General features: G+C 40.3%; 1 protein-coding gene across 1 annotated transcript; it reads right to left on the bottom strand.

Annotated features, from left to right (window-relative positions):
- Positions 1–8,613: 8,613 nt before the first annotated feature.
- On the bottom strand, positions 8,614–20,038 carry LOC112254178 (V-type proton ATPase subunit S1-like protein). The gene is made up of 7 exons (XM_024426474.1): positions 19,882–20,038; positions 12,463–12,503; positions 12,133–12,221; positions 11,010–11,251; positions 10,834–10,884; positions 10,338–10,581; positions 8,614–9,850 (listed from the first exon to the last, which is right to left on the bottom strand). Exons 1-7 carry the CDS (start codon positions 19,980–19,982, stop codon positions 9,587–9,589), a joined length of 1,032 nt encoding a protein of 343 aa, XP_024282242.1. The 5' UTR covers positions 19,983–20,038; the 3' UTR covers positions 8,614–9,586.
- Between the last annotated feature and the right edge of the window lie 486 nt (positions 20,039–20,524).

The raw sequence follows: 20,524 nt of genomic DNA, 5'->3' as shown, positions 1-20,524 counted from the left end.
GGGGTCCTTTCAGTTTGAAGCATCTTCCACAAACGTGTTCTTGCCCGTGTGTGTTCAGGTGTGTTCTTTTTAAAGTACCTACCGCAACAAAGCCTTTGTTACATAGGGCATGTAAATGTTTTCTCTCCTGCATGACTCATATGCATAAGGCTTTTCTCCTTGAGGAATTTGACAAATACACTACATTGCCAAAGGTATGTGGACACCCCTTCAAATGAGTGGATTTGGCTATTTCAGCCACACTCGTTGCTAACAGGTGTATGACATTGAACACACAGCCATGCAATCTCCATAGACAAACATTGGCAGTAGAATGGCCCATACTGAAGAACTCTGACATTCATAGTGGATGCCACCTTTTCAACAAGTCAGTTTGTCAAATTTCTGCCCTGTTAAAGCTGCCCTGGTCAACTGAAAAGGGCTGTTATTGTGAAGTGGACTTCTAGGGGCAACAACGGCTCAGCAGCAAAGTGGTAGGTCACACAAGCTCACAGAATGGGACAGCCGAGTGCTGAAGCGCGTCTGTCCTCTGTTGCAACACTCGCTACTGAGTTCCAAGCTGGCTCTGTGAGCTTCATGAAATGAGTTTCTATGGCCGAACAGCCACACTCAAGCCTAAGTTCACCATGTGCAATGGCAATTATTGGCTGGAGGGGTGTAAAGCTCACCGCCATTGGACTCTGGAGCAGTGGAAACTCATTCTCTGGAGAGATGAATCACGCTTCACCATCTGGGAGTCAGACGGACAAATCTGGGTTTGGCGGCTGCCAGGAAAATGCTACCTGCCCAAATGTATAGTTCCAATTGTAAAGTTTGGTGGAGGAGGAATAATGGTCTGGGGCTGTTTTTCATGGTTCGTTCTTAGTCCCTTCGTTCCAGTGAAGGGAAATCTTAACGCTACAGCATACATTGACATTCTAGACGATTCTGTGCTTTCAACTTTCCTGTTTTAGCATGACAATGCCTCTGTGCACAAAGCGAAGTCCATACAAAAATAGTTTGTTGAGATCGGTGTGGAAGAACTTGACTGACCTGCACAGAGCCCTGACCTCAAACCAATCAAACACCTTTTGAAATGAATTGGAACGCCGACTGCGAGTAAGGCCTAATCGCCCAACATCAGTGCCCAACCTCACCAATATTGTTGTGGCTGAAAAGATGCAAGTCTCCGCAGCAATGTTCCAACATCTAGTAGAAAGCCTTCCCAGAAGTGTGGAAGCTGTTATAGCAGCAAAGGGGGGATCAACTCCATATTAATGCCCATGATTTTGGAATGAGATGTTCGATGAGCAGGTGTCCACATCATATTGGTCATGTTGTGTATGTCATTATCCTCCGACAGTAGGCTATTTAGGCCAATATCAAAAAATGTTCAAGAATGTTTAACAAGGTATTCTCTCTGCTCTGGCAGGGATGCATAGCCACCTAATATTTACTGGTAGAATTTCAATTGCATATCCTTCATTCCTCACCTCGTCACCTTCTCAAAACCCATTGGATGAAAAGGTCTGAGGTCCATCCCCTCTATACTTTCATCCAATGGGTTTGAGAAGGTGGCAAGAGGATGTGAGGAATCAATTAAATCAAAATGAGATTATCCCACTGTCACTGCGGAGGCTGGCTTTTTTGTTGGCGGTACCACATGAGACCATGGCGTAGACACAACACTTCAATCATCTAGGTTTGTTTTTCATTAACTTTATTTTATGCATAATGAACTTGGCTATTATGATATTCAGTGGCCTAAATAGACTACTTGTTGGAGTTTAATGACATATTAGTTTTGGTCATCAAGCTGAAATAATTATTCACTCTGAATCAGTCATACTGCACAGCAGGTTGCGATAAAAACTAGACTGTGGATATAGATCAGTTTATTTGCATTTGGGAGCAGAAATGTAATGAATATGGTTGATTCTGTGGATGAATAGATTAACGTTATTTATCTGAAAATGTCCAAACTGGAGCTGGAAAGACTGCAAACTAGCTGCACTAAATTTATATATCCATAAAATTTACACTGATTCATGATTTCGACTGGCTGAGAAAAGCTGCCTGCCTGTTAAATGCGTTTCTCACTGAGCGATTAGAACAGCAGCGGCTGTTAGGATATTTGGGGCAGGAAGAAATCTCCCCTTCATCTACAGAGGCTTCTGGATATCGTTGTGAGTCTCATCAGCTATACCTGCACTGTAGACTATCTGCGAGGGGTAGGCTATTATACAGTGCCTTCAGAAAATATTCACACACCTTGACTTTTTCCACATTTTTGTTGTCATAGCCTGAATTTAAAATGGATTTACATTGAGATTTTTGGTCATTGGCCAACAAGTGCAATTATGTTTTTTGAAATCTTTGTAAATTCATAAAAAATGAAAAGCTGAAATGTCTTGAGTAAATAAGTATTCAACTCCTTTGTTATAGCAAGCCAAAATAAGTTCAAAAGTAAATAATTTGAATGGATGACTACCTCATCTCTGTATTCCGCACATACAATTATCTGTAAGGTCCCTCAGTTGAGCAGTGAATTTCAAACCCAGATTGACATAACATTGAATATCCCTTTGAGCATGATGAAGTTATTAATTACACTTTGGATGGTGTATCAATGCACCCAGTCACTACAACGATACAGGTGTCCTTGCTAACTCAGTTGCCGGAGAGGAAGGAAACCGCTCATGGATTTCACCATAAGACCAATGGTGACATTAAAACAGTTAAGGAGTTTAACGGCTGTGATAGGAGAAAACTGAGGATGGATCAACAACATTATATTTACTCCACAATACTAACATAATTGACAGAGTGAAAAGAAGAAAGCCTGTACAGAATAAAAATATTCCAAAACATGCATTCTGTTTGCACTAAAGTAATACTACAATAAAATGTGTGAAAGCAATTAACTTTTTGTCCTGAATACAAAGTGTTATGTTTGGGGCCAATCCAATACAACACATTACTGAGTACCACTCTCCATATTTTCAAGCAGAGTGGTGGCTGCATCATGTTATGTGTATGCTTGGAATCGTTAAGGACTGGGGAGTTTTTCAGGATAAAACAAATAAACATAATGGAGTTAAGCACAGGCAAAATCATAGAGGAAAACCTGGTTCAGTGCGCATTCCACAAGAACCTGGGAGATTAATTCATCTTTCAGCAGGACAATAACCTTAAACAAAAGGACAAATCTAGACTGCTTACCAAGTGTTGCTTACCAAGTGACAAGTGAATGTTCCTGAGTGGCTGAGTTACAGTTATGACTTAAATCTACTTGAGAATATATGGTAAGATCTGAAAATGGTTGATTAGCAATGATCAACAACTGATTTGACAGAGCTTGAAGAATTTTGAAATGAATAATTGGCAAATTGTCACACCCTGACCATAGTTTGCTTTGTATGTTCTATGTTTTGTTTGGTCAGGGTGTGATCTGAGTGGGCATTCTATGTTGGATGTCTTGTTTGTCTGTTTCTGTGTTTGGGCCTGATATGGTTCTCAATCAGAGGCAGGTGTTAGTCATTGTCTCTGATTGGGAGCCATATTTAGGTAGCCTGTTTTGTGTTGGGTTTTGTGGGTGATTGTTCCTGTCTTTGTTACACCAGATAGGGGTGTTTTCGTTTTTTTACGTTTCTTGTTTTTGTATATTGTTCTATTTTCATCTTTATTAAAGATGTATCACAATAAGCACGCTGCGTTTTGGTCCACCTCTCCTTCAACAGAAAACCGTGACACAAATGTTGCAAGTTCCAGGTGTGGAAAGCGCTTAGACACTTACCAGAAACAGCTGTAATCGCTGCCAAAGGTGCTTCTACAAAGTATTGGGTGTGAATACGTATGTAAAATAGTTATTTGTGTATTTCATTTTCAATAAATTTGGAAAAATGTTTAAACATGTTTTCAATTTATAATGACAAAGTGTTGCATATAGATGGGTGAGAAATACATATTTAATCCATTTTGAATTTGGACTTTAACACAATGTGGAATAAATTTAGGGGTATGAATACTTTCTGAAGGCACTGTGTTTTGAATGCCGACATTATACAGTTCTATATCCTTTTACGTCAGCCAAGCAACAACATTCTGTCTCGGCGACGTCTTGCCAATGTGCAAACGCTCTCCAAACAAAATATAATATAATATTCCCTATGCATTTTGATACGTCGGCTAGTATACTGGGTCAGTTTTCATTTGAATCCTTCACTTGTAAAGACATTGACAACTTTGTATTTAGTCAACTTCGTTCTGAAGTTACCGGCGGTTACAGACGAACATCTTAACTGTTTTTTGATTGGGCTAAAGCAGTCGGTAAGGGAGGAAACGTAATTTATAATAGTTACATGGAGAAAATTTGACCTCTCTGAAATGAAAATAGATGGCCCTCCCTTCAGCAAAATATGTTTTACCTAATACATGTTGAAAACAAAGCAAGTGACTTTATCCTACACCCAGTGGTCAAAATCTGTTTATGTATTTTTCTGACCAGAATATTATGTATTTTTCTGACCACCATACAACCAGTTGGTCATAATTCTGAGCACTGTATTATGTGCTATATTAGGTAGCCTACTGGTCATACTTAAGACCTCATCACCTGGTAATGATCACCTGGCTACAGCCTATTAACTACTGTATAGCAGAGGATAACGTTGAATATTGAAAACATTGTTCATTACATTTCTATTTGTTTCCATAGCCACCAATTAAAGTTGAAATCTGCAACAGATTTTTATTTAACAAAGATTATGCAATGGCAAAAACAAATCTACATCACAATTTTCTGCACATCTGCATACAGTAGAAATTGTTTCATAATTCACCCACATCAATTACATGCAGAGAAAGACTGGGACACAGCTTATCTAAAGGCAGATTTATTTAATTATTAATAAAAGTGATGTGATGGTTCAGATCTGCAGTGAAGAGAATCAGCGCATTACAACTTTATTGATTTGAGATTTCAAAAGAACTAGAAAAGGACATTCCTGAAGAAACTTTGTGGACTCAGCTGGCTAAAAGTTTTTCCATGGGACTAGTTGAAGTTGGTGGCCGTTATATCTTAAATGTTTAAAAAAAGAGCAACTTGCAAAACAGTAAATACATTATGCTCATACATACTTACGGTATACTAAAAACGACAAAACTATATGCAGAAAATAAGGCACTTTTATTGGAACACAAACACGCCCAACGTTATTATTAGTAAGGAAGACAACAATGAAGGCAATACGAGTGCCAGCCAGAAAATGTGCTAGTGGAGAAATCTTGTGCTAGACGGCGCAAATGTCTGCGTACTTGATCTGGAGGAATACTGGGAAGGTGCTTGGGCTCTCATCGAAGAGAGAAGTTTTTCCGGTTCAGTAAAGCCTCAAATATAAATTGTCCACAACAGTAAAATGGGCTACTTCTATGTGAATTAATGAGGCGGAACACAACTCAATTCAGTGTTGTTAGAAAATAAAATTTCTTAGAAAATAATTTCAAATTGATAAGTTGAAATATAGCCTATAAATAATTAGCAGGCAATGTGTGTCTTGGTTTGAGGGCAGAGCAGGTTAACTGTCCTGTCCTTTTGGTGTATTGCTGCCACCTACTGTACAGGGTATTGAAATAAAACCAAAATAATATATTCCATTGTGGGGCGGGAGGGCCCAAGATAATACAAAATACACAAATAAATCAAACAACCATTCCACTCCTTCAGTCACATTCAAATCACATCCCTACACAGGCTCAGGTGCCTGTGAGGACAGCGCATTCATCGACAGGATTCCTTGTAATGCCTCTGCAGAAAAGTTCCTGAGTCCCAAAAGAACGCTCAGCCGCACTCACAATGATGCCTATTTTCTCAGATTTCCTCTCTGTTTGCACTGTGAAGTCGATACCCAAAGTAATAAACACTACAAAGTCCATCTTCTTAACATGCAACATGTCAGGATCTCCCTGTTGACAAGGAACATCATCTTGTGTCTCTACTACGACCATTACTTCTTCAACTTCAAGTCTTTCTTCCACTCTTCTCAATGCCTCCGGATAGGAGACATTCTGGATAGCCCTTATTCTTGCCACCTCCGCCTCCTTCACCCTAACAGGACACATAACCAAATAACTGACATTTCTCACACTGCGTGGGTTTGGGCACGAAGGCCCTCACAGGGAATCTCATATAACCCAGATACACGTGAGAAGGGAGAGAGTGTTCATCAAAAAACTATAGAATGGATGGACTGGGCTTCCGCACTCTACCATGCGGGTCAGTCGTTGTGCACCAACCACTTGATCCAATTCTTCGCGTGTATCCTTTGCATTTACTTCGAGCACCACCCCAGAGATAACACCCTTGATAGGCGCCGTGTTTCGAAGATCTACACAAGGGACATTCCAATCCGACATCTTCTTGAGAAGCAAAGCATGCTCCTTCTGTTCCATAGAAACACAACAAAACGGAATCAGCCAACTTATCGTTTTTTTCCCCTTCATCGACGCCACCTCATCCAACGCATCTACAATTTTAATAGAGACTTCAAACGGATCTCCCAGGTAACAACATCATTCCAAAACCCTTGTTCCTACCGTTTTCCTACAAGATTCCACTACCACTTTACTGCTCTTATTTCCTTTTGCATTCGCCACTGTAATCCAGTTCTTCTCACTCTCATCTCCACTCGACACACGTCATCCGATTCAAACAGAACATCCGCTTCCAATATTTTCCCTGAGACTAACTGTCCTGTTGCGTAACAATCACATTTTGGAATAGCGAGGGCATTCTGACCTCACTCACATAACAAAAAAAACAAAAAAAAGTTTTTACTCGCGCTGGGGTGACCGTTAGAGATATTTGGAACTCACAAGTGAAAAGGTTAGTGACAATAAAATATTATATTTTTCAAAAGTGATGTCTGTCATATCACTGCTGCAACGAACATTGTTAGAAATGGGTGTAATTGGCAAATATCTTACTCTTCTCTGAATCTACATGTGTGTGAGTTTGAGTGAGCGACAGGGAGAATGAGATTGAGAGAAATGGGAGAAACTTTACATAACTCACCAGTCTGTTGAATCAGGACACAAGGGTCTCGTCAGTGAAAAGCATCTAAAATATGTGTGAAGATAATGAGTTTTGAGTATAATTTAATATGTTGCAACAAGAAGAAGGGGATAGGTGTGTGGCAAAGATATGGAGTGTCTCAGAATGCATGCACTCAGCTCTCCAGAATGTGCTCAGCTGTCTCCCGCCAATTCTTGCGCATTCATTGTTTCATTCTGTGAATTGTTTGCCCTTTAATCGTTTATTTTTTTATCAATTCCCCATTGTGTATGTAACCAGTAGGCCTAGTAAATGTACCGTAAATCCCCCATCATTTGGTTACATTCATTCCTGTTACTCCATGTATTTATTTAAAAAAAAATATTAGCGGGTAGATCATCTTTAGTATTGCAGATAGATTGTGGCTTCCATCAATGTAATTGTCTGCATCATTTCCAATCACCCATATATATTTTTTTGGTAAATATACTGTATCTATCTATATATACAGTGGGGAGAACAAGTATTTGATACACTGCCGATTTTGCAGGTTTTCCTACTTACAAAGCATGTAGAGGTCTGTAATTTTTTATCATAGGTACACTTCAACTGTGAGAGACGGAATCTAAAACAAAAATCCAGAAAATCACATTGTATGATTTTAAGCAATTAATTTGCATTTTATTGCATGACTTAAGTATTTGATACATCAGAAAAGCAGAACTTAATATTTGGTACAGAAACCTTTGTTTGCAATTACAGAGATCATACATTTCCTGTAGTTCTTGACCAGGTTTGCACACACTGCAGCAGGGGTTTTGGCCCACTCCTCCATACAGACCTTCTCCAGATCCTTCAGGTTTCAGGGCCGTCGCTGGGCAATACGGACTTTCAGCTCCCTCCAAATATTTTCTTTTGGGTTCAGGTCTGGAGACTGGCTAGGCCACTCCAGGACCTTGAGATGCTTCTTACGGAACCACTCCTAAGTTGCCCTGGCTGTGTGTTTCGGGTCGTTGTCATGCTGGAAGAACCAGCCACGACCCATCTTCGAGGAGGTTGTTGGCCAAGATCTCGCGATACATGGCCCCTGCATGTAATTCACTGTAAAAGACGCAAGTGCAGTTAAAATGGGTTTTTCCTATGTTTTATATCATATTGTACTACAGCTGATGAAACTAACATGGTAAGTGTTATTTCCTTGTAGTTGCTGGTTGAAATTACAATCTACACAGGACCTTTTAATCAGCAGGTTTGATTTACATGGGCGAGAGTTTCGTCTTTCCATGGTGACATCACCATGCTGTAAATTGGTTAATAGACCAATAACAAAGAGAGTTCCAAACCTCTCTGCCAATAACAGCTAGTTTACATTTTTTTCTCTCACCACTTAGACCACTCCCAGATAGCCCTAACAAAATTCTTGCTTGAGAAATAGTTGATAGCCAAAAAGGTATTTTTGCAAATGTTTCTAGAAATCTATTACAAGTACCTGATTTTTACCCAGAAATGATTTGATATTGATTTAAAAATTACTGTTAAACTTCCACACTCATCTTCCATTTTGATAGATTGCAATGGACACCTTTGAGCCAACTTGGGTTTATTTTGTCCAAACACATAGCCTACAGATAAATGAGACGTACATAACAATAGGTTCCTAGAAAATGTTTACAATTTTGCCCATCAGAGTAGCGTACTATTGTATGCAAATGTATTTTCTAGCCACAGGCATGATGCATATCACAGTAAATTGTTGATGTGATTCTGGCAATTTGAACTGCTTTTTAAATAGTTCAATGACAATATAATGTTTTAACTGGAAAACTATTGAAGACCCACCTTGTAAGAAGAATACACATTTGAGAAATTAAAAACACCAAATAAAATTTACAAAACCAGAATTCACATACAGTATTATTTTCACAAAAGCTCGCAATAAGACAAGTTCTTGAAAACACATCTTCTGCAGGTCTGAAACATCAGAATGTAACCAATTGCGTATCCAACAAAGATGAGTTAATTACATAATAGTATATACTGCATACCCTTTACGGTATGTACCGTTTAGGGTATGGATATTCAAATGAAACTTCTTTATCCAATATACCAGAATTTATAGTACTGACAAGGAACTAAATAAATCGTTTTTTGTGCTTTTATCAGTTTGAATTTCATTCAAGAGTACATAATTATTAGTTTATTTTTCACTTGCAATGCCAGATAAGTGGTTAATGTCTCAGGATTAGTGTCCTCCAAAGTTGTTTCCAAATCCACCAGATGATGCTGAGCCGAGAAGTATTGGATCTCTCGGGCTTAGACAACCACTGCCTGAGTCCAGCAATGCCAGAGTGGACGACCATATCAAGTCCAGGCAACATGACCATGTCCTTCAGTATGGGAGGTTGCTTTATATCTATAATTGAGTCAGTCAATCAGTCGGTCTGCCAGGCTTCAGGGGTCTCAGTCGGAGCCCCTGCACAGTCACTCTCTGACAACTACAGAAACGGTATATACTCCTAGTGGTGGAGACTGAGGTGGATCCTGGGAAACAGAGTCCTACAAGCTGTTTTTCTCAGTGGCGGTGGAGCCGGTGGCATCGGTGCATTCTGCAGTCTCTGAGCTGCGAGGGAAGTAGACAGTAGTCTTGTGCTCTTCGTAGGTGTCGATGTGTTTGAGGTGCACCACCATGTGCAGAGCGTATGCCAGGACCAGGAGGAGGATGAGGGAGGTGATCAGACCCATGAGGATTGCCGGAGTGAAGAACGTAGCGCAGTCGCTGGCTGAGGCAAACTTGTTGGACAGCACGTTGAACGATTGTAACTGTCAGGCAAAGAGAAATATAAAGGTGAGATGTTCAAGTAAAGTAAACAAGGCAAAGATGACATACATAACACATAAAGGTTATTACATCGAAACTATTCTTGTGGATTTCTATATTAAGTAACTCTTTAAAAAAATAAACATGAATATTTCTGGGTTCATACACAAACACAATTAAATACATTACATGAACAATGTAGTGTAATGGTATAACAATGGCGGTATGGCGGTATGACTAGAAACTGTCCTGTATTATGGAGAGTTAAGCCACACACAAGTTGGAGTCCTGTTTACCAATCATTCATTATTATTTTACAGCAATTTTCACAAATCATGGTTTTAACAAACAGTACAAGTTATCCATTACATTTCAACGGGAGTAGCTACAGAGGTTCCGACAGAACCATTAGAACGTGCTCCTCTACCAAAACATCACTCCCCTCCTGCCATAAAATGTTGCCTTCCCGCAAAAACAATGCATGCCAACCTGGAAGTCTGTGAATGTGATGTGCCAGTTTGCGGAGTTGTCTGTGATGGAGCTTGGTACAAGCAGCGTGTCGTACTTCTGCAGACTGCTGACGTGTTGACAGTGGTAGGAGTAGGTACTAGGAGCGTACACGTCGCTGGCATTGAACGTCGCCTCGTGGGTCCAGTTATAGTGGATGTGTACGCTGTCCAGAGTAAACCAGTTCTGCCCTGCCGACTCATAGAATGTGCTGGACATCTGTAGCCTGTCGGAAGAGTTCATACATTGATTATACATTTACATTTGAGTCATTTAGCAGATGCTCTTGTCAAGAGAGACACAGTTAGTGTACAGTACACAGAATATATACATATCAAGTATCACAACCAAACTGTAACACACACGATATACTTCAGACCAACATGTGACCTGCCAGGAAAACACTGGGCCAATCTATCATTTTTATACTGGTCTTTCAAGCCTAAAATTGGCTGTAAAAATGAATGAAGAATTAAACCTTATGGCAAGTCCTCTCAAGTCCTCCACATCTCCAAATCGTAGAACAAGCCTGGTGGGGAAAAACAAATTCAATAGCACTGTCATTACATCATCCTTCAAAATGTCAGGAGAGCGAGGAAGAGTCATGTACCTTGAACTGCAGCAGGAATATCTATAGCCGCTAAGCAGACTTACGTAGCTTTATCTTTGCTGCACATAGAGCCTTTGGTGTCAACCGGTGCGTCGGGGCCGAATGCCTTCTCTGTGAGATCCACTGAAGTGCTGTTCCTGAACCTTATAGCAATCTTCCTGGCCCTAAACAGGATACATGTTTTTCCATTGTAAACCACGCTCAGAGGAGAGTAAGGAAGAGTGCTCGATGTCTGCAGTAGCCTCCTTTTGGTTCTGTGTGGGGAGTCCAGCTGCCACCCATAAAGCTGATGGCGGGAAAGAGAGGATGAAACAGGATGGGTTGAAAGAGGGAGAGAGGGAACAGAAGAGAAGGAGAAGGAGAGAAAGAAATAGATAAGATGGTGGCTCATTGATTGACAACCAACAGTAATCTGAAGTACTATTACAGATAGCTTTTCATCTCATTGTGGGCGCTGCAGCGGGCGTTCATTGACCAATAAGACGTTGTGTAAGGGTGCTGTTGTTAGGAAAAATCTAATCTGTTTATTAATTTCCTTGATGACAATATATCTAATGGTTTACCTCACTGAGATTATGCCTTCTGTCTGGGATTAATATCAAATGGCTGGGAATAAAACCTATTCTCAATGTACAAGGTCCTTTTCGATAACTAAAAACTTCTGTCTGGTGTAGTCACGCAAACAGTAGTGTACACTGAGTATACCAAACGTTCGGAACACCTTCCAAATATTGAGTAGCAAATCTTTCGTCTTGCCCATTCACAATCTGAATGGTACATATACACAATCCATGTCTAAATTGTCTCAATGCTGAAAAAATAATGATTTAACCTGTCTCCTTCTCTTCATCTACACAGATTGAAGTGGATTTAACAAGTGACAATAAGGGATCATAGCTTCCACCTGGATTCACTTGGTAAGTCTGTGTCATGGAAAGAGCAGGTGTTCTTAATGTTTTGTATACACAGTGTATTTCTCCATTCCGCTGAAGTGTGCCCTCGTTCACTATGCTTTCCGTAAATATGAAAGCATTGGATTGATGGAGGCATGGGCTAGTGGGAGTTTCCACCATATTTATTCTACCAGTCATTTCCTTTCAGGATCAGTGAAGTGAAGTGAACAAGTGCACACTTTGAGAATGAGGAAAGATAATTGGGACATAGTACCTGCAGCACTCTTCTGAGAGGGTGCTCCACCACAAGCAAAGAACTGTCCCCATCGGAAGCAGCACTGTGGCTCTGGGAAGCCAATCCATCTGTATACAAGGAGAAAGAGAGAAATACAATTCATTTTAAAAAGAAGATGACTGCTGTATTAGCAACGTTAATACAGCGTTGCTACGGGAGTTATTGCAGTGTTACTACTACACAGGTACACGAGCAACGTGAAGTGAAGTGTTACCAGTGAATTTAGTGTGGGGTTTTTTCATACGCATCTCAAAATAGAATTAAAAAGTTCACACATAAATCAATTGACAATAAGGGAAAATAACTCACTGTTTTGAACCCTGATATCTTGGGATGTGGGTCCCCCTAAACTGTAAATATAAGACAATAAATCATTATTTCAGATGGTAGGCTGTAAGGTACTGGCTACAGGACATCAACGTAAATCTCGCTTATATGAATACTAGGACAGGAGATATAGGGATAATGGTAGGATGAATATCAGGCGTATACTATGTACAATCAAATCCATTTCCAGCATCGGGTTTGATACAGTTTATTACATACAGTGGTAAGAAAGGGTATGTGAACTCTTTGGAATCACCTGGATTTCTGTTTAAATTGGTGATCAAATCAAAAGTCACAACAATAGACAAAAGAAAGTGTGCTTAATTAAACTAATAACACACAAATTACTGTATTTTTCTTGTCGGTTGTGTCGGTTGGGAAAGGTATGTGAACACCTTGGCTAATGACTTCTCAAAAAGCTAACTGGTGTCAGGAGTCGGCTAACCTGGAGTCCAATCAATGAGACGAGATTGGAGATGTTGGTTAGAGCTGCCTTGCCCTATAAAAACACTCACAAAATTTGAGTTTGCTATTCACAAGAAGCATTGCCTGATGTGAACCATGCCTTGAACAAAAGAGTTCTCAGAAGACCTAAGATTAAGGATTGTTGACTTGCATAAAGCTGGAAAGGGTTACGTAAGTATTTCTAAAAGCCTTGGTGTTGATCAGTCCACAGTAAGACGAATTGTCTATAAATGGAGAAAGTTCAGCACTGTTGCTACTCTCCATAGGAGTGGCCGTCCTGCAAAGATGACTGCAAGAGCACAGCGCAGAATGCTCACTGAGGTTAATTAAGAAGAATCCGAGAGTGTCAGTTAAAGATACAGTGCCTTGCGAAAGTATTCAGCCCCCTTGAACTTTGCGACCTTTTGCCACATTTCAGGCTTCAAACATAAAGATATAAAACTGTATTTTTTTGTGAAGAATCAACAACAATTGGGACACAATCATGAAGTGGAACGACATTTATTGGATATTTCAAACTTTTTTAACAAATCAAAAACTGAAAAATTGGGCGTGCAAAATTATTCAGCCCCTTTACTTTCAGTGCAGCAAAATCTCTCCAGAAGTTCAGTGAGGATCTCTGAATGATCCAATGTTGACCTAAATGACTAATGATGATAAATACAATCCACCTGTGTGTAATCAAGTCTCCGTATAAATGCACCTGCACTGTGATAGTCTCAGAGGTCCGTTAAAAGCGCAGAGAGCATCATGAAGAACAAGGAACACACCAGGCAGGTCCGAGATACTGTTGTGAAGAAGTTTAAAGCTGGATTTGGATACAAAAAGATTTCCCAAGCTTTAAACATCCCAAGGAGCACTGTGCAAGCGATAATATTGAAATGGAAGGAGTATCAGACCACTGCAAATCTACCAAGACCTGGCCGTCCCTCTAAACTTTCAGCTCATACAAGGAGAAGACTGATCAGAGATGCAGCCAAGAGGCCCTTGATCACTCTGGATGAACTGCAGAGATCTACAGCTGAGGTGGGAGACTCTGTCCATAGGACAACAATCAGTCGTATATTGCACAAATCTGGCCTTTATGGAAGAGTGGCAAGAAGAAAGCCATTTCTTAAAGATATCCATAAAAAGTGTCGTTTAAAGTTTGCCACAAGCCACCTGGGAGACACAGCAAACATGTGGAAGAAGGTGCTCTGGTCAGATGAAACCAAAATTGAACTTTTTGGCAACAATGCAAAACGTTATGTTTGGCGTAAAAGCAACACAGCTCATCACCCTGAACACACCATCCCCACTGTCAAACATGGTGGTGGCAGCATCATGGTTTGGGCCTGCTTTTCTTCAGCAGGGACAGGAAGATGGTTAAAATTGATGGGAAGATGGATGGAGCCAAATACAGGACTATTCTGGAAGAAAACCTGATGGAGTCTGCAAAAGACCTGAGACTGGGACGGAGATTTGTCTTCCAACAAGACAATGATCCAAAACATAAAGCAAATTCTACAATGGAATGGTTCAAAAATAAACATATCCAGGTGTTAGAATGGCCAAGTCAAAGTCCAGACCTGAATCCAATCGAGAATCTGTGGAAAAAACTGAAAACTGCTGTTCACAAATGCTCTCCATCCAACCTCACTGAGCTCAAGCTGTTTTGCAAGGAGAGACATACCCCAAGCGACTTACAGCTGTAATCGCAGCAAAAGGTGGCGCTACAAAGTATTAACTTAAGGGGGCTGAATAATTTTGCACGCCCAATTTTTCAGTTTTTGATTTGTTAAAAAAGTTTGAAATATCCAATAAATGTCGTTCCACTTCATGATTGTGTCCCACTTGTTGTTGATTCTTCACAAAAAAATACAGTTTTATATCTTTATGTTTGAAGCCTGAAATGTGGCAAAAGGTCGCAAAGTTCAAGGGGGCCGAATACTTTCGCAAGGCACTGTACTTTTCTTGCCACTGTGTATATATACAGTACCAGTCAAAGGTTTGGACACGCTGTGACCGGGAGGCCCATGGGGCGGCGCACAATTGGCCTAGCGTCGTCCAGGATAGGGAGGGTTTGGCCGTCAGGGATATCCTTGTCTCATTGCGCACTAGCGACTCCTGAGGCGGGGCGGGCGCAGTGCACACTGACCAGGTCGCTAGGTATACAGTGTTTCCTCCGACACATTGGTGCGGCTGGCTTCCGGGTTGGATGCACGCTGTGTTAAGAAGCAGTGTGGCTTGGTTGGGTTGTGTTTCAGAGGACGCATGTCTCTCGACCTTCGCCTCTCCTGAGTCCGTACGGGAGTTGCAGCAATGAGACAAGACAGTAACTACTAACAATTTGATACCATGAATTTGGGGAGAAAAGGGGGGTAAAAAAATGTTTTAAAAAGTTTGGACACACCTACTCATTCAAGGGCTTTTCTTTATTTTTACTATTTTTTTTTACATTGCATAATAATAGTGAAGACATCAAAACTATGAAATAACACATATGGATCATGTAGTAACCAAAAAAGTGTTAAAGAAATCGAAACATATATTTTATATTCTTCAAAGTAGCCACCCTTTGCCTTGATGACAGCTTTGCACACTCTTGACATTCTCTCAACCAGCTTCACCTGGAATGCTTTTCTAACAATCTTGAAGTAGTTCCCACATATGATGAGCACTTGTTGGCTGCTTTTCCTTCACTCTGTTGTCCAACTCATCCCAACCATCAGAATGCTGTGGTAGCTGTACTGGTTAAGTGTGCCTTGACTACTAAATAAATCACTGACAGTGTCACCGGCAAAGCACCCCCACACATCACACCTCCTCCTCCATGCTTCACGGTGAGAACCACACATGCGAAGATCATCCATTCACCTACTCTGCTTCTCACAAAGACACGGCTGTTGGAACCAAAAATCTCAAATTTGGATTCATCAGACCAAAGGACAGATACCGGTCTAATGTCCATTTCTCATGTTTCTTGGCCCAAACAAGTCTCTTCATCTTATTGGCATTCTTTAGTAGTGGTTTCTTTGCAGCAATTCGACAATGAAGGCCTGATTCATGCAGTCTCCTCTGAACAGTTGATGTTGAGGTGTTTCTGTTACTTGAACTCTGTGAAGCATTTATTTGGGCTGCAATTTACGAGGCTAGTAATTCTAATGAACTTATCTTCTGCAGCAGAAGCAACTCTGGGTCTTCTTTTCCTGTGAAGGTCCTCATGAGAACCAGTTTCATCATAGCGCTTGATGGTTTTTGCAACTGCACTTGAAGAAACTTTGAAAGTTCTTGAAATGTTCTGGATTGACTGACCTTCATGTCTTAAAGTAATGATGGACTGTCGTTTCTCTTTGCTTATTTGAGCTGTTCTTGCCATAATATGGACTTGGTCTTTTATCAAATAGGGCTATCTTCTATATACCACTCTTACTTTGTCACAACACAACTGATTGGCTCAAACACATTAAGAAGGAAGGAAATTGCACAAATGAACTTTTAACAAGGCACACCTGTTAATTAAAAGGCATTCCAGGTGACTACCTCAATGAAGCTGGTTGAGAGAATGCCAAGAGTGTGCAAAGCTGTCATCAAGGCAAAGGGTGGCTACTTTGAAGAATCTCAAATATAAAATATATTTTGTTTTGTTTTTCTGGTTACTACATGATTCCATATGTGTTATATCATAGTTGTGATGTCTTCATTATTAATCTACAATATAGAAAATAGTAAAATAAAGAAAAACCTTTGAATGAATAGGTGTGTCTAAACATTTGAGTGGTACTGTATTTAAAAAACAACAACACTGGAACCATTGGTTCGCCAAGCGGACATTGTGAGATGGTACCTTCTACATGGAAAACAAAATGTATAATAGTGTTTTAGAAATTTGGACGTGACTAAAAAAGAGACAACACTTTCCCTAATAATGTATTTGGCCTAGTTTGCTCTTATTGTGTTTTCCTCAACAGTGCAAGAGATTATCCTGTGACTAACTGTTTAAGCATCTAATCACTGCCATAATGCCAGATTAAATGAGCTTTGGGGAAACGCTAAAACCTGATTAAGGTTCTGCTCGATTAATCCTCCCAGACCATGGTGTCCTTACTGGGACTTAGGGGGGCCAGCAGCCAGACCATGGTGTCCTTATTAGGGCTCAGGGGGTTTAGTGTAGCTAGCAGACTGCCCACCAGATCTGAGGCGGCTACCGAGGACTGGCAGGCAGCAGGGTTGTGGTCCTCAGGAAGTAAACTGAAATTCCAATTCCATTCTTCTTCATTGCTTCTCAATTAGGTACATTGGAATTTCAGTAAGGTTCCTGAATTAAAATAGAATTGACCCTAACCATGAATGGCAGACATTTGATGTGTCTATGCACTTTAATATCAATGCAAATTTCAGTAATTTAATGTGCAAAGCACTTTTTCTACAGCTTTCGTCTTCGGGTGTCCAGTAGATTTCTCCATTGGTGCACTACTGGTCTATCTGAGCAGTGGGAGGTGAGCATCTGTAGTCATACACTGTGCTTATATTCTGCATGAATCATAATCCCTTATCTGATATGTTTATTATTAAAAGCATGAGGGCAACATTTGGCTTGACCCTGTAATAAGGCACTATGTTACTGCGTTGTTTGTGGTGATTTGTTTAATACTATTACAGGCAATCACATACTATAATCATATAATGTATTATCTATAACAGGAATAGATCATATTCAATGTACCTCAGTGTAAAAGTGTAATTCTCTGACATTTGTTATTGAAATCCCATCTGTGGGTGTATCTGTGTTGGGCTTGCTCAGTGATGTAACAAGACATTTGGGAGTTGACGAGGAGTGAGTGCTCTGTGTTCTTGTTTGCCAGCAGATGCCATTCTTACATAATAAAAAGTGACAAAACAATGAGTAATAATTTATCTGAACACAAGTGTCAAACTGAATTTGCTACATAGACCCACACGTCCTCACCAAAATCCCTAACCCAAGCAAAAATTGAGCTTTAATTCAAACGACTGAACCAATTGTGATGATCAAGAGTGGATAGCAAAATCCTCCTCCCTTCTCCTGTCTCTATCCCAACCCCACCCTATCAGCAGCTTACAAATCCACTCTGTTCTCTGCCCTGCTGCCATCACTGACTGGCTGCACCTGAGCATGTTATGGACCAGCCATTATATAATCAATATGATCCGTTGGTCATCTCTCTCTTTCACTTCACAATGCCTGTCATGTCATGTATTCTGTGAGGGTAAGAGGGAATATTGCGGTGGACGCGCTGCTTTTAGACTGCCCCCTGTGCTCAGCTCAGCACGCTCATGCCTAGCTAAATCAAATCTGCTCTAAGACTAAAGCCCGTACTGCCCTACATGTTGCCACAAAGTCCCATCTGTGCAGGCGCGAATGCAGACGGGCTAAATAGCCTAATGCCCTTGAGGCAATATGTTGCCAATTACACATTCGTTTTTTAAATTTATTAAGTCAGATATTCACTAACAGATGAGCCCAAAGCACATATGTGTTACAGGTGCTGGGACACAGGGCGGTGAATAATTACTTTGGTAAACAAGGAGGGGAACGAATCTTTGTCTTTTTTAGTTAAAGATACATATGTTAAAATGTTAAGTAGTATTGTCCACGTTTTGGCCTAAATGCACAAAAGACAGACACTGTGACAAGTGAAATGAGGCTGAAATTGTTTCGTTGATGTTTCTTCATTGTTGCAATTGGAATGATCCTCACCTCTTGGATCATCAGTTGACTTTGTTTACTGTATTCTGTGTATTCATCGCCTGATTTTATCACAATATCACACTGCTCTCCTATAGAAAGCATCAGAAGCCCCTGCTGTCTATTAAGGACAGGTTCACAGGAGGTTGTAGCCTAGGCAGCTGAATAGAAATATTACTAAGAATATGATGTGGAATTTTTGGGGGGCAGTACATTCCCACAATACTGCCGGAAATGTCAGGACATGTTGACAGGGGGCTATTGTAGCCTATGCAGTAGCTGAGGTAAGTGTCAGGGTCATGACCACATGCCACATGTCAAAACAATATGATTAAAAAGTAAGCAGGGGTCAGAAGGTAGGACATCAAGGCACCAGGCATCTACTGGAGTCATCTACCTGGCAATCTGACATCTCATCTTTCAGTCCAAATATGGCTCCCTACTGTATTCATTGAAGTTATATAAAACACAATTCATGGGATACTATATCCATGCTACTGAAATAACATAAACTGCAATGACATTGTCGATCAAAATAACCAAAATCAATGAATTGATGTCCAATGAAACACTAAAAACAAATAAACGAAGTAACTGAAGTAACAAATCTGTAGTTAACATCATAGTTAACATATTGTATTTAATATATATATATATTATATTATTTATTTTTACATTTTGATTACTAGATTGACAGCAGTGCAAGAGCTGAATAGAATAGAAATACTCAATCTAGCATATATGGATCTGTACTCAAATAGTGTAATTCTCAGAGGAAGGATGGCTCTGCAATATATAGCATGTGAGCATACAGAATAGGACTCCATCTCATCCCTGATGTAACAGCTTTCATTCCTGCCTATTTTTGGAGTGCATATATGGATTTGCCCTGTAAACTGATGCCTTCAGAGCAACACCAATGGATTTTCTCTTGTGTTTCACTGGCAAATTCCTAGAACATTATAATTGCAGATGTGCACACTACAGTATAGTACAGTACAGTGCAGAACACAAGGTAAGAGGGAAATCACTACCACAATTGTTACAGATAAAAATAGATAATGCTTTTGCAGATTCACAAATGCATTTTAAAACTGTCTGTTTCTCCTCATTCCCACGATCTCAATCACACTATGAAAGAACCTCATTCTCCCCCCACCCCCCTGCACATCCATCCATCCCCCTGCCTGACTCCAGCCTAGAGTTGAAATACCTCCTTTCATGCCTACCTTTTCTCCACAACAGCAGGCACTTGATCAAAAGACAAAGAAAGCTGCAGAAAAACGACAGAAAATAAATGCAAATACATAAAGAGGTCTTGTTTTGCCATGGAGCCGGCCAGATGAGACTACGACTGATGATGACTGCTTCCTAATCTGCTTCGAAAACAGCCGAAGCCTAAGCCTACTGGTTGACAAGGGCAGCAGCCAATAGAAATCTAGATGGACTGGTAATTATGTGTCATGGTCACACCCACTCTCAGAACACACACACACACTCACACACAAAGCCCAGCAGCTGTCCTCAAGAAAACTGATTCATAAATACACTGTTAAACATTCAGAATGTTCAAGGTCAGTATGCTTGCCGTTTTTTTCCCACAGTGAACGTGCCCCCTTGATTAAATGACCTAGATACCAGGCTGTCTCTATTGGAATTAATTTAAAGTATAAACCAGGGTTATCTGAAGAATAAAAAAAAAGCTCTGCATGAGAATGAGATCATGGGTTAATGAAGCAGTATGAAAATGATATATGACGAAAGGCACGTTCATTCAATGGAATTACATCCTCGTCATTGGCATAGAGTTGACACTGGATGGATCTATTCTCTTTCCTAGACTGGCCTACCCTTCTGTCTGTACATCAGTAA

This window comes from Oncorhynchus tshawytscha, linkage group LG07 (assembly GCF_018296145.1).
Source record: "Oncorhynchus tshawytscha isolate Ot180627B linkage group LG07, Otsh_v2.0, whole genome shotgun sequence".
NCBI lineage: Eukaryota > Metazoa > Chordata > Actinopteri > Salmoniformes > Salmonidae > Oncorhynchus > Oncorhynchus tshawytscha.
This window is presented reverse-complemented; position numbering and strand designations above follow the sequence as displayed.